The 12,494-nt window shown below is 38.2% G+C and overlaps 2 protein-coding genes across 5 annotated transcripts in view; both read right to left on the bottom strand.

Moving 5' to 3' along the window:
* Positions 1–290: 290 nt before the first annotated feature.
* Positions 291–11,128, bottom strand: LOC117155762 (bestrophin-2a). The gene is made up of 8 exons (XM_033332090.2): positions 8,067–11,128; positions 4,855–5,175; positions 4,053–4,386; positions 3,731–3,952; positions 3,234–3,532; positions 2,783–3,003; positions 2,414–2,681; positions 291–2,325 (listed from the first exon to the last, which is right to left on the bottom strand). The coding sequence occupies exons 1-8, from the start codon at positions 8,135–8,137 to the stop codon at positions 1,980–1,982; spliced, it is 2,082 nt and encodes a 693-aa protein (XP_033187981.1). The 5' UTR covers positions 8,138–11,128; the 3' UTR covers positions 291–1,979.
* Positions 11,129–11,596: 468 nt separating this feature from the next.
* LOC117155761 (phospholipid-transporting ATPase VA) overlaps positions 11,597–12,494 on the bottom strand; it is a 28,424-nt gene continuing 27,526 nt past the window's right edge. For 3 of the 4 annotated variants that reach the window (XM_076619497.1, XM_033332085.2, XM_076619498.1), the window contains one exon: positions 11,597–12,417. In XM_076619497.1, coding sequence (XP_076475612.1) covers positions 12,375–12,417 — 43 coding nt within the window. In that variant the 3' untranslated portion in view covers positions 11,597–12,374. Of the gene's footprint in view, positions 12,443–12,494 lie in introns of all 4 variants that reach the window. The other variant, XM_033332086.2, reaches the window with a different exon arrangement.

Raw genomic sequence — 12,494 nt, 5'->3', positions numbered from 1 at the left:
CCGATGTCTTCCGGTCCCGCACGAATACCCTTCCCTTTCGACGATTGGACCGATCGCCACGACACCTCACGGCCGTCTTAACTTTCGCTTTCTGGGGGGGGGGAAATTAAAACGTTCTATTTGGAGCAACTTCTAATAGGAATAGTTCTAATATATACGATATTCTAATTGAAATAATTGAAAAATTGAAAATAGAACGTAATAGCTTACTCGGCACGATCGTAATATCATATATATATATATATTTTATTGTAAACTGTCTCTGAGCGTTTTGAAATGAAGAAAATGCATTTGATGTTTGTGATTTACTTTTCTTTATTCAGAAAAAAATCAACTCTTTCTGTGAGAATCCAAGAACATACGTCTTCGATACCGTAATACTGTTGAACGAAACGCTTAGCCATGAGCACCATCAGATTTATTTGCGTTCTGGAATGTAATTCCAAAATGAAAGACACATTCTCTAGCGTGAACTTACGTATAAGCTTTTGTACACGCATATTTACACGATATACAGGATATTCACAAATCGTACTTTAACTTCTTGTTAATTCTTCTAAATACATACAAAATTTATTGCTATATTGGCTAGACTCGAAATTTCGCCTAATGGATAGTTACAGAAAGTTTCATTTTTCCTAGTTTTTATACATATATGTATATATAGTATGTTCAAAATGTGTGCGATATTATAAGTACGTACGAACATAAGAAAAATATCAAATTAAATTTATCCTATGGACGTACGATCGTTTCATCGACTTTCTCTCTTAAAATTTAAATTTCTTTGATTTCTGGAATGTGCGTGCTCGAACACGTTGCTGTACAAAAGCACTAACTTTGAGCGTAACATCGATCACATATTATGCAAAGCAATAGGACCGTAAGCTATATAGCGATAAACAAGTGTTAAATACCGCTTTTTGATCGTATAAGAATAGGCACAAGACAGGCACTTTCAATATCTTCGTAATAATTGAAATTCGCAGAGTACAAAGGTTCTTCTTCGTTCCGAATGTCTTCTAATTTTGTCGGAAACTTCTTGTACAAGCGATCAGTTTGCGAAACGTTTTAAAACAAGAAGAATAGGATCGAAACTGTTTTCTCGGTGTTTACGTTAATAACTACTTAATTTACAAATTAAAAGTTAAATCATTAACTCTATTTTTTATACGTTTTCTTCTTTACATGTGAGTTAGCTACGATTCATGTTGTAATATTTACTAAATGTAAATATATAAAATTGTATCATTATACTTTAAATCGATGACAACGACTCAATAATTATTGTCAACTTTGATACGTAAAATTTGAAGTGAGAGGTATACCGGTACACGTAGCAAATCCACTGATTAAATACAGCGGTAATAACTTTCGATGTTTGCACTTACGTATGTAATCTTTGGATCTTTTTACACGATCTTTAAGTAATATTTATTAGAAAGCATTGGTCTTCCTTCATACCAATCGCTAAAAATAGAGCACATGAACTTTCGTTTGCTTCAGCGAAATTGGGAATATGTTTACGATATACACAAAATCACAATAGCAATTCAAGCGCAGCAACTTTGTTCATTTTATATATATGTGTAAACATGATCATTTAGAATAGCTTTCCCTTTTCATGATGGGAATGTTTCCATTACCTCTATATACTTTCTCAGATTAGGGTCAATTATTATGATCAAACTCGTAGATCGTTTATCACCAAATATTTCTCTCTACTCCTTCAATCTCATCCTAATAAAAAATCCGTATATACACTAATATTTTAATTAAATCTTGAACATGTGAATCAACCTTGTTAGTCGTAAAAGTGATTCCAAAATTCATGTACTTTCCCCGATCATACGACTGATCGGTAGTCTCTCTATTTAAACATTGTAAAAATCTTTTGTGCATTTATTTCTATTTAAGTTCTCCTCTAATATCCTGCGCAATTGAAGTTAGACTTCAAAGTAAAGCCACAAATAGTTCCGCTAAAGACGATCGGTTTCGATCGTTTTACTATCATCTCCCTGCGTCATAGACAAACGCGAAGTATTCGCCATGTCTGATAACAGAAGATGTTCATTGTCTATGGAACCTTTCGAATTTCCACTGATTAAGTTATTGCGGCCGCTGGTGCTCCTAGCCAATCTTCGTTCTACCTTATCACGTCTTTGCTTTTCTCTTTCTGTCTTCAATTTTGTAAATTCGTCATCGGAGTTAACGCTAGCGGATGAACTATCGCTGCTTATAAGATCATCCGCAACACTGTCTATGTAGCTGGCTGCTGGTTCGTAAGCAATGCTCGATCGTGCTGACTGTGAAGTACGTTGCGCTCTAAAATCCGAATAATTTCATCGTTTCGATCTCATTTTGCAATATGAAAAAGATAGAAAATAGTTCGTTTAGAAAGAACATTATCAACCTTGAATCAGACCCGTATCTCCTGTCGTTGACAATCTCCCCGTTACTTCCCCTTAACACACCACCAGTTACAGGAGCGCTACACGAAAATATCTCTCCATTTCGTGAGTGTTCCATACCAGGAACGGCGACGGGAGCACTTGGAGGTGGTGGTCCCGGCGAAAATATACTCTGCACGTGAGGTCTCTTCTCCGATTTCATCGACGTTAACGTCATCTGTTCGTCCGCTTCTTCCTTGATTACTCCGATCCTCATCGAGCCTCCTCCTGCTATTTAAAATTTTCAGTACATATCAAACATAGTTTAGCCGGAGAAACGGACATATACGTATATGCCCGAAGTTTTATGAAAATTTGAAATCTGAACTTACCAACGGCTCTATTTTGTAGCGAAGCGGCCGAACTAGAAGATGCAAGCCTTCCAGGTGTTTTAGTCCCACTTGATGTACCGCCATCTGGTCTATCGTCTTTACTGAATAATCGTTTCAACACGCTGGTGACGCTGTTGACTCTTGGTAGAGACTCTCCGATGATGCTTGGAGTGGAGCCTCCGCTCATGGTACGGTCCCGATTGCTTACTCTGCTAGCGCTTCTACAAGTAAACATATACTTCCGGTTCCATAACCCAATAACCCTCGCATATTTTCAGCACTCGATATCGTAACTTACACAGTAGATAGACGTTAAATAAATAATATTACCTCGCTATTTTACCACTCTCGGTTGCGCTCCTGGTTAAGCGTTAGGCATATGAGCGTTTACAAAAAAAACCGTATCGCGTGGAATAAAACATTCAGAAAATAGCATCGTTCCAAGACCAACCTTGACATTTTCCCAGTCGCTATGAAGTGTATACCAGACGCGGCGTCGTCGGCCATGTCAGGGCGGAACTTCTGTTGATAGTCCCCTGCCATTTCATCAATCCTGACCGAAGATGGTTGAAGTTCTTGCTGCGCTGCGGATAACTGAATTCTAGCCGTGGATGGCTCCGGATGCTCCTCGCGGAAGGGCTGCGCTGCCGCCGTGTACGGAAGTTCCGCAGGGAAGATCTCGTCCCAATATTGATCGCGGATTAATTCCGGATGCTCGTGGTGCATCTCATCGACGATAAGGTAGCTCACCTTTTACAATACATATGGAATTAGAATACATCAAAGATACATTAACATTTATAAAGCTAACAGTAGCACAATACATACTATACATTTTAAAACGTCTATTATAACGTATGCTATTATATGTATAATTGGATTCATCGTGGAAAGAAAAAATCCATCTCGGAAGGATTGAACACGTGGTATTTTCATTAGACATTATACCTGCAAATTTCTGTCGATTATCCAATTGACTTCAAAATCATCGTCGTCCTCTCCGAACGGATTAATCAAAGTCTCGGCTACTTTCAACCAACCCATATAAAAAAAGAATTGCAGCGTTGTGAATACTGGAAAATACATATCGATGTTCGGCGATGCATCGGTCACCGACTGCCGACCCATCACGCTTGTTAAAAAGTACGTATACACAGCTAACGTAACTACCTAGAGAATACGCGAACAGAAAAGGAAATTAAAATTCTTGGTACGATGGATGCACGAATGTTAAATGTACATGGTTCTGGTGCGTGTTGGACGTGCTCACCTGAGTGTAAACTAAAGGAACGCTAATAGTATCATAGTGCATGAGGCTACCGCAGAGGCCGCGAAACTTATTTAACTCGTCTATCAATGTTTTCACGGCGAAGTCGTCACGAATCCGGCCCTCCTTCCTCGCTCTTGTCACGATACTTGACGCCCATACTATCGGTAACCAATGCTTGCTGGGCTTAGGAAACTTTGTGTTCAGACTTTCGAATATGACTAGCTCGTTCTCCAGCAACAAACCCGCCTCTACGAAGTGCTCTAACGTGGGGAATCGTTTCTTCACACGGGGCGAGACCATCGCCAGTACTAGCGTTAAGCAAACGCACACGTACCTGAAATGAAAGAAAAGCAGTTGTTATATACATATACATATATACATATATGTATCAAGGAAAATTAAATACTTTTTATACCAGTACAAAAGTTCAACTGGATTACTTCTCTCCTTGACTTTAATCGAATCGATTCTTACTGTTCTATCGTGCCACAGTAACGAGCAGCGTGCACAGTACTGTGCAAAGATGTTAGCTCACTTACCAAATGAAAATTTTTCGCTTTTTTATGGATGTATATAAAAATCGATGTTATCTTGAAGCAGTATTTTATGCGAACGCCTTTCGCTCTTCCGACAGATACAATTTTTAAATAAACTGAGCTATAATATCTGACATTTTGTTTTTAGTATTCCATACAAGTTATTTCTATTTTCGACTTTCTCTCTTCTTACGACAGACTCTAAATCGTTCCGTGTCTGTTTCGTATCATACTGGCTAAAGATTGTTGCACAGTATTTTATGTACCTGACGATAGTTCGGCGCATTAGTCGACCTCTCTCGTCGTTGCCGTGAATAGTGGCTGACACGAAAACCGCGATTGAGTCTGGCCACGGTATCACCATGTATTGATTCCACCACCTGGTCATAACAATACTGACGTAGAAGCCCAGGACGAAAGACAGCGGAATTAGATCGCTGTACGCGTTGCAGTACGCTACTATGGCCGCGAATATCTTCTTTTGTTCTTCGTCCAATATCAGTCGGTAAATACTCGACAGCGAATAATATATGAAGAGGAAAAGTGCTAGGTCCAACCAGACGAGCTTGTACACGCTTGCTCGCCATCTAGAAAACAAACAATACGTAACGCAAGACGTTTTGACAGCCGCTGATTAATTACAAAAAATAAAACACACTTCTCGAAAGCACTTTCAATTTCTGTGAAAGTGCAATCGATATCTGCGATTTTAGGTCATAGAATCTGTTCAAGACCGTTAGTGTAGTTAGTTCCGAGAAACCATCGCGATAATTCAGTGGATTATTCAACGATTATTATCCGGCAGGTCTCTGCTTAATCACGGAATACATCGTGTGCGTTTCAATGATGAATTACGAGATCCCTTTCTCTTATCTCGAGGAATCTTGACTGTACCGCGCGTTGAGGTCCAAGGAATCTCGCGATCGAACCATCCTTGAGATTGCAAATTGATACCTGGGCGATGAAGTCTCGCACAATTTTCCATTGTTCGCACCTTAGTGGTGAGTAAAGCGTTTACACGCGAGCACGCAATCGTATTATGTTCGAGATACAGTTGCTCGCTAAAGTATTTGTACATTTACCATATGGCAACTTGCATGTACGCATGTACGGATATGTTGTACGAAACACTTTGAAAATTATCACGCTAATGAAACACGTCTGTGGTGATTATATCGATGAAATTTGTTATTAATGTGAAAATATATTTTCAGTAAAGAGATTAACACAACATGGATAGTTATCTTGAATGTATGTAAATGTTAAATGTAGGTATATATAATTCCAGGGAATATCGAGTCTTATTAACAGAATGAACAATTGACTGTCTAAATACGTTCGTGATCTCTGCGAAATATACGCGTACCTGCGCGAAAAAAGAAGTCGAAAATATAGAATAAAATTTTTTTTTTTAATTTTTCCATCGAGACAACGATCTACGGTGAGATCCGTTATAACGAGACGCGATAAAGTGCACGCGTACCGAGCGAAAATTCAAAGTCGATTTTCTCGAAAACAAAGCCTCGAACGAAAAATTGTTATTCTATATTTTCGACTTCTTTTCTCGCGTAGAATCACCCCCTTTCCGTTTGTATCACCAGTTACCAGCCACCCTGTATATCGATTTGATTCTCAGATTCTATGCTACGATTATCAGATTTTGTCTAAAAAATTGATCAGTATAGTCATAACAGTCCAGTCTCGTCATATTATCAATGAACTTTCAAGATGTTTCGTATAACGTACAATCGTATCTCTACGAGCGTTTGAGTAGTTTCGCAAGCAATTGCACATAACGTGACCCGATAACGACTAAACTGGAGGAAATAAACGCGGGTCGATTCGTAGAATCTCTCTGACGAACTATGGTCTTATTACGGACTTCAAAGACATATAGTTTACAGTCTACGCAATTGTACCTTATTTTCGACGGTGATGCATAATCGAAAATATTCTTGAGCGTGAAACATTTCGTTAAATACGGCTGCAGGTCGTCGGATCGTCGTAAGAGATCTGTTATCGCGATAAACGTTCCGCTAATGAATAAGGTAGAACGACGCTCTATGAATACTAAACGGCGACTAAACCAAGACTACTCGAGTATCTTTTTCGCGTCGATTTTCCTATACCACGATCGACATTTTTAACGAATCTTTCAAGATGAAGAAAATTGGAAGATACAGTAGAAATCCGTTTATCTCGAGTCGTCAGGAAACAAAGAACTCGTACAACCGGAGTTCAATAACATCAGGACGTCTACAAGTAACGTCGTGTTTATATACCTATATATACGATGTTGGTAGCTTTAAAACGAGAATTCAAATTTGCTCGTGCTATAAACGTAAAAAATAGCCCGTGCTACATTTAGGGAATAAAATCAGTTACACGTAACAATCTGTATTCGTTCTATTTTTCGTTGTATTTAACGTTATTTTCACCGTTGTTGAAAGAGAACCGACGACAAAACATCTTCCAAGGATATTATTTATGCACTGACGTGATAATTAATTCGTTTCTTACTCAATTGCAAAATAAAGGCTCGCGCTCGTAAGTAGCAAGAGTTCAATTAATAGGACATTAAGTCCAATCTCGTGTCACGATAAATACGATTCAGACAAATAGTATCATAGGACAGACAATGGAGTAACTGTAAATACAATATATTACATTCTTCGAAGAGCAAACGAGTAACGCGCGTAATTTAAAGCATGGCTTGCACGTGACGAGCTTCGAACAGTTGAAACACCGCATCCGAGTACGGATATAGCGTAATTGAAATAATAATAGAAAGGTCAACGACCACAGGTCAAGTGAAAAATGGAATAAATCTTCCTCGATATTCTATATACAATTTGTCTTAGAATCAACGAAACAAACGGGTCTCATTGGATAAGAATAATAATCCATTAGACACTAGAAAATAACCGATGGCATATAGAAACGTATAACGTAAATATTGAAAAATGAACGATATGATCTGCTTGCAGGTCTCATCGGTATATGTACGTAACTAGAATTGTCGAGATGTATCCAACCTTGGTTACGATATTCTCCTTGATATCCTTCACGTACGTACACGTGACGCGTTTTTTCGCGGAACGCTATGACGGAAGAATTGAAAATATTATTCAAACATGATAGCTGATAAATAATCGCGTGCAAAATCAAAAAGAATCGTCGGGAAAGATTGCGATCCATTAACAAGCTACGCCTTTGTATCTGAAAATCTTACGTTTATCTATCAAGTACCGATAGTGTACTATCTATGGAGCGTCGAGTGGACACGAATCATTTTCAGCGAAAGAAAATATCAGGGTAACGTATGAAAGTTAAATAGAACGAATGTCGCTGTCAAAATTGACAACGTAAACAGGACAATGTAAAAATAAACTACAACAGATATAACTTATCAACGGTTTTCTTAACTGCATGCAATAGTGTCGACTGAACGGAGACGAGCTAAACCTAAACTGCTTACCTTAGGAGTAATTTTAGGAAGCAACCGAGACCTCTGCAGGTAGCGACTTCGGCAGTATAAGTGACTGTCATCTCTCACGATACACCTGCTGTGCTGAGAAACACGGCATAACCAACTGCAGTTCCTTTAGAAGAAGATCTCACCGATATTCTCGCTAGAACGTCGTCTCGCTAAAATCATCTCTTCTGGCACGCGTATCGCATCCTTTTCTTTCACCTTTTTTCCGTCTGACAATTACGACAAGTTATTAATTAAATCGCGTACCACTTTATCTCTGGGTTCTTCTCCCTCGACGATAGACAGACAAACGAGATGGCTGCGAAGGTCATTCTCGATGTGCTTTACGCGTGTCTTGCTGTCTCTTTTTCTCTTCGTCAATCGATTATGTAATTCGTTGCAATCGCACGACACCGAAAACGACGTTACTCGATGAAATTGCTTTTCGTTTGGAATCTTTCACGTGCCAACGTCCTCGCGGTACGCTCTATTAGAAAGAGATGACGACAATCACTATATCAGTTAACGAGGTACAAAATATTTTAACAATTTAACACGATACTTTGTGAGTTACGCGACACACTTTCAATTTACCGCGCTTTCGTTAGTTTTCTTTTCGATTCACTTCTCACGTGCTACTCTTCCTCCCTTCCCGGTGCGCTCTATTAGGAAGGGACGGCAGATATTCACGGAACCCGCCGTTTGAAGGAAAAGAAAAATGGTCGATGCAATCCTACAAATTATGTTGACACTGTATCAAGTCGCCGCGATTTCGCTCCCCTTCTTTCTTCGATAAAAATGATTATTTTCGTTGAACAAGTAAAATGATTTCGTATAGCATCCCACTGTAACACGTTATCGTTGCTACATGACTATTAAATACCTCGTTGTTACACCTCTAGTCGTTTAGAGCTACTATTATCCTTAAGCTGTTAACACAATGGTGCTTGTCGTCGTATGTATTATCGATAATTCACTGGCACTTCACTGGCTCCTTTCATCGAGTCGTTGACAATTCGAACGTCGTTTCCGGTATACGTTCGCGCTCAAGAACACCGATAATACGTTTGAAAAGCCGCCCGGTTGGAGGTAATACCGAAACGTTACGGTTTGTCTTAGTCTTAGCAAGTTCCACGAGTGAGCTTAGAATGCCAGATACGTGGATGAAAGTGGTAATCGGCGCTCGTTATCGATAACTTACTGGTATTAAAAAACAAACACATTTTATAACATCAGTCTTTGATACCAGTCTTATCTCTTTCTTTATATAGAAATCACTTAATAAAAATTCAATAATACACAAAGAACAAAGCGCGTGCTATGTGGTATGTTTGATCGTCGCATCACTCATCTTCCAAGTAAAAAGTCACGCGGAAATCGTACGCGATAGACAAGTTTAACCGTTCATTCCGATCTTCCTCAAACACCCGAGGCACACCTCCTATCAAATTGCATTCGTTCGATCACCATATTATTTTCTAAATCTGATCCCCACTAACGATCTATGCCAAATGACCAAGCCTTTGTTCACTTCCGTTCTCGGTGCAATGACTCATTTGCGTTCTATATTTCACAAGCTTTACGCAAGATGCGTTTTCTATCCGTTCCTTGTTAACAGCACATTACAGTAATCGCAATGGTAAGCTTGACTTGTAACCTTGTACGTGGATCGTTATCGCGTTATAGGTAAGTAGTCTGTTATCGTGCCGCCGACCTGCTTTACATTCTTGGTATAGAATTTCTTCGAATAGAAGCATAAAATGTTACTTTCCTTATTTTTAGTATGTCCACTGGTTTCTGAATGTTACCATAAGTTTTATCTTTAAAATTAATTCTATTCGTATTCGACATTAGAGTTTCATCTAAAGTACTTTCGACGTCGCTCGCACAGAATCACATAGGGTGTATTTTCGACTTTAACATAGGGACTTTATTCTGTTTGCACTCGACACCGTGATAAGGTTGTAGATGTCCCTCTACAAGCACCCCTTTATTAGATTAATGGTAGCAGACTGATAAATGTTATCTTTTCAATATTGTGTATGAATTTGTTATATCGTATTAACGGCCATCGTTTCACCTGTATTTCGCGGTTTTTACAAATGAACGATAAGTTTGCACTAGAATTTTTGGAAACTCGGCTGTTTGATAGAAAAATTGTTAGAACTAGAGCATAAAAAGTCAATTGGTACATGCGATCGATATATTTAGAAAGTGTCAGGTCATTTATACATCTGTGAAAAGCGTGATATTGATCATCACTTTTGATACTGCCTTTGAAAGGTTCTAATTTTGTCCTTGTAAACGCAGCGAGCACGTGTATGCATAGTCATTCTGGAGAAACCAGAATGACGCAGAGGGGAAAGCATGGAACATACATGTGCAACGAATTAATGTTTCTGACGTAGCTCGTTTATTGTATCTACACGCAATGCATTATCAAGCAGGTAACACGAAACAGGATCAGGATTATCACCAGTGTCAACACCACACACGGATGGAAATAAATATTTTTGCTCCGAAATGTAAACAAAATTATTCAGTAACGATAAAAATAGTTTTTTTAATTCAATCACAACTTAAAGATTCATGATTCACTGTATTTTCACAAAATTCGCATGATCTTTGTTGACGTAAAGTGATCCTTCTTCTTATCACGTGAGTTGGAAATTTCTCTGTTGACTACTCTAAAAACATGAGATCTTTGTAACACTGAAACGAAACATTTCATTGATTTGATAAAACTGAACTAACGCAGAAGAGATTCGGTAACAGAACTGTTTAGGTCAAAAATTTCGGGTACCGTATCTTCGAGCGTTCAGCCGTAATTTCATGACAAAGGAACAGAGCGACGCTCAAAAGATCCTTGAGCTCGTCCTACGCCCCACTTTGTCCTTCTACCCTGCGCACGCTTCGTACAACGAAATTCATTTTACGGAATTCGAAGCACAGCTGGTCGTGAGTTTCCCGAGCACTATGCACAATCGCGACCAATCAAGTGCCAAGAGTATCGTACACGCAAACTCTACCTGTCTTTTATAGAAAGAATACTGAATATGTGGCTGAGACTAGTCGTTGCCGCAGCACGCCAAAAGATCCCCCGGTGCCGCACCACTCGCCTTTCAATCCCATCCCCATCATACCTCGTGTTTCCGCATCGACCAGTGGTGCTCATCAACCGTTGAAAAATCACTCTACTGAAATTATGTTTAACCCACTAAAAATTAAATAACATAAAGACGAAATAAAGGAATAATATGACTATTCCGGAAATAAGACGTAATTAATGAAAATATTCGTATTTCGCGCAAATACATAACTCTGGTGAGTTCGTTCAATATTCCAAATGATAGTCATGTTTGAAAGTGCTATAGAAGCAATCGGAGTTGACTAAATATTTGAAACAGCGTCATCAACAAAATTATGAAAGAACTATGAATTGGAAACTAAAAATGAAGGTGACAATATTCTCGTATTTCACGTTAAAAAATTTTAGGAGACACGAAAGATCTGATATTAAAGAAACGACAAGGTTTATATAACACACAGTTTTACTGGTTATGGCTATGTACACGTAGATTTTTCTTAATCATTTATCAAAATACTATGTTAAGAACGGTAAGGTGTTGTCATGACATCCATTATACACGTTTAATAGAACCTCTATGCTGGCTAATCGTACATACACTTCTAAAATTACAGTACTAGAATTACAAGTGTAAAATTCACATGCATTACACTCGTATGATTAACGTGAATTTGTAACTTATATAATATGAACTTCATAGGAGATAATATACATTTAAACTGTTGTTTACATTCTTATAATCTAGACTCTTTTATATTCGTTTCTAAGAGAACAGTTGTAACCTGAATAAATTATTAATTGATTCCATGTACAACTCGGACACGCGCGTATAAATGAGTCCGAATGAACCTTTCAATCAATTGACATTGATATTACTACTGGATTAAAAGTTTTGGTCCCTAAAAGTCACAGCCATAAAATGCAATAAACAGTAGCAGTCTGGATTTAAGGCCACTCGATGAATAACGAAAACGATCGTGAACGATGATTTCGATGACTCATTTAGTTCCGATAAAGTACAGCATATTTCCGATGAAAAAATGCATATTAAAATTAATAATACATTGCTTGACAATGTTTTACAATCCTTAGGAACAGTACAGCTCGAAATGCAACAAAGGACGTTGATTTTGTCCTAATAATTTTGATGAAACAGCACTGTTAATAGTCTTAATTATTCTTTTACAATGTGCCGACAGTCTTATTGGAATTTTTAAGATATGTCATGCAACGATAGTTGTCAACGTATCGTGTTTAGTCCCAGTTCTGAAACATAAAAAATCGGAGAAATCTGTATAATTTAAATAATCCATAATTCATGTCTTACACCTAAAAAGCACGAT

This window comes from Bombus vancouverensis, chromosome 6 (genome assembly GCF_051014615.1).
Source record: "Bombus vancouverensis nearcticus chromosome 6, iyBomVanc1_principal, whole genome shotgun sequence".
NCBI classification, from domain to species: Eukaryota; Metazoa; Arthropoda; class Insecta; order Hymenoptera; family Apidae; genus Bombus; species Bombus vancouverensis.
The sequence above is the reverse complement of the archived record's forward strand: the minus strand, read 5'-3'. Positions and strand labels throughout refer to the sequence as shown.

Bases quoted from the DNA above. Each gene is read 5' to 3' on its own strand.
- LOC117155762 (XM_033332090.2), bottom strand. From the start codon at position 8,137: ATGACAGTCACTTATACTGCCGAAGTCGCTACCTGCAGAGGTCTCGGT. The intron at 4,387-4,854 runs GTACATAAAATA...CTTTCATTTCAG, and splicing joins ATGCGCCGAACTATCGTCAG to GTACGTGTGCGTTTGCTTAA. The intron at 2,326-2,413 runs GTTGATAATGTT...TTCGGATTTTAG, and splicing joins AGATACGGGTCTGATTCAAG to AGCGCAACGTACTTCACAGT.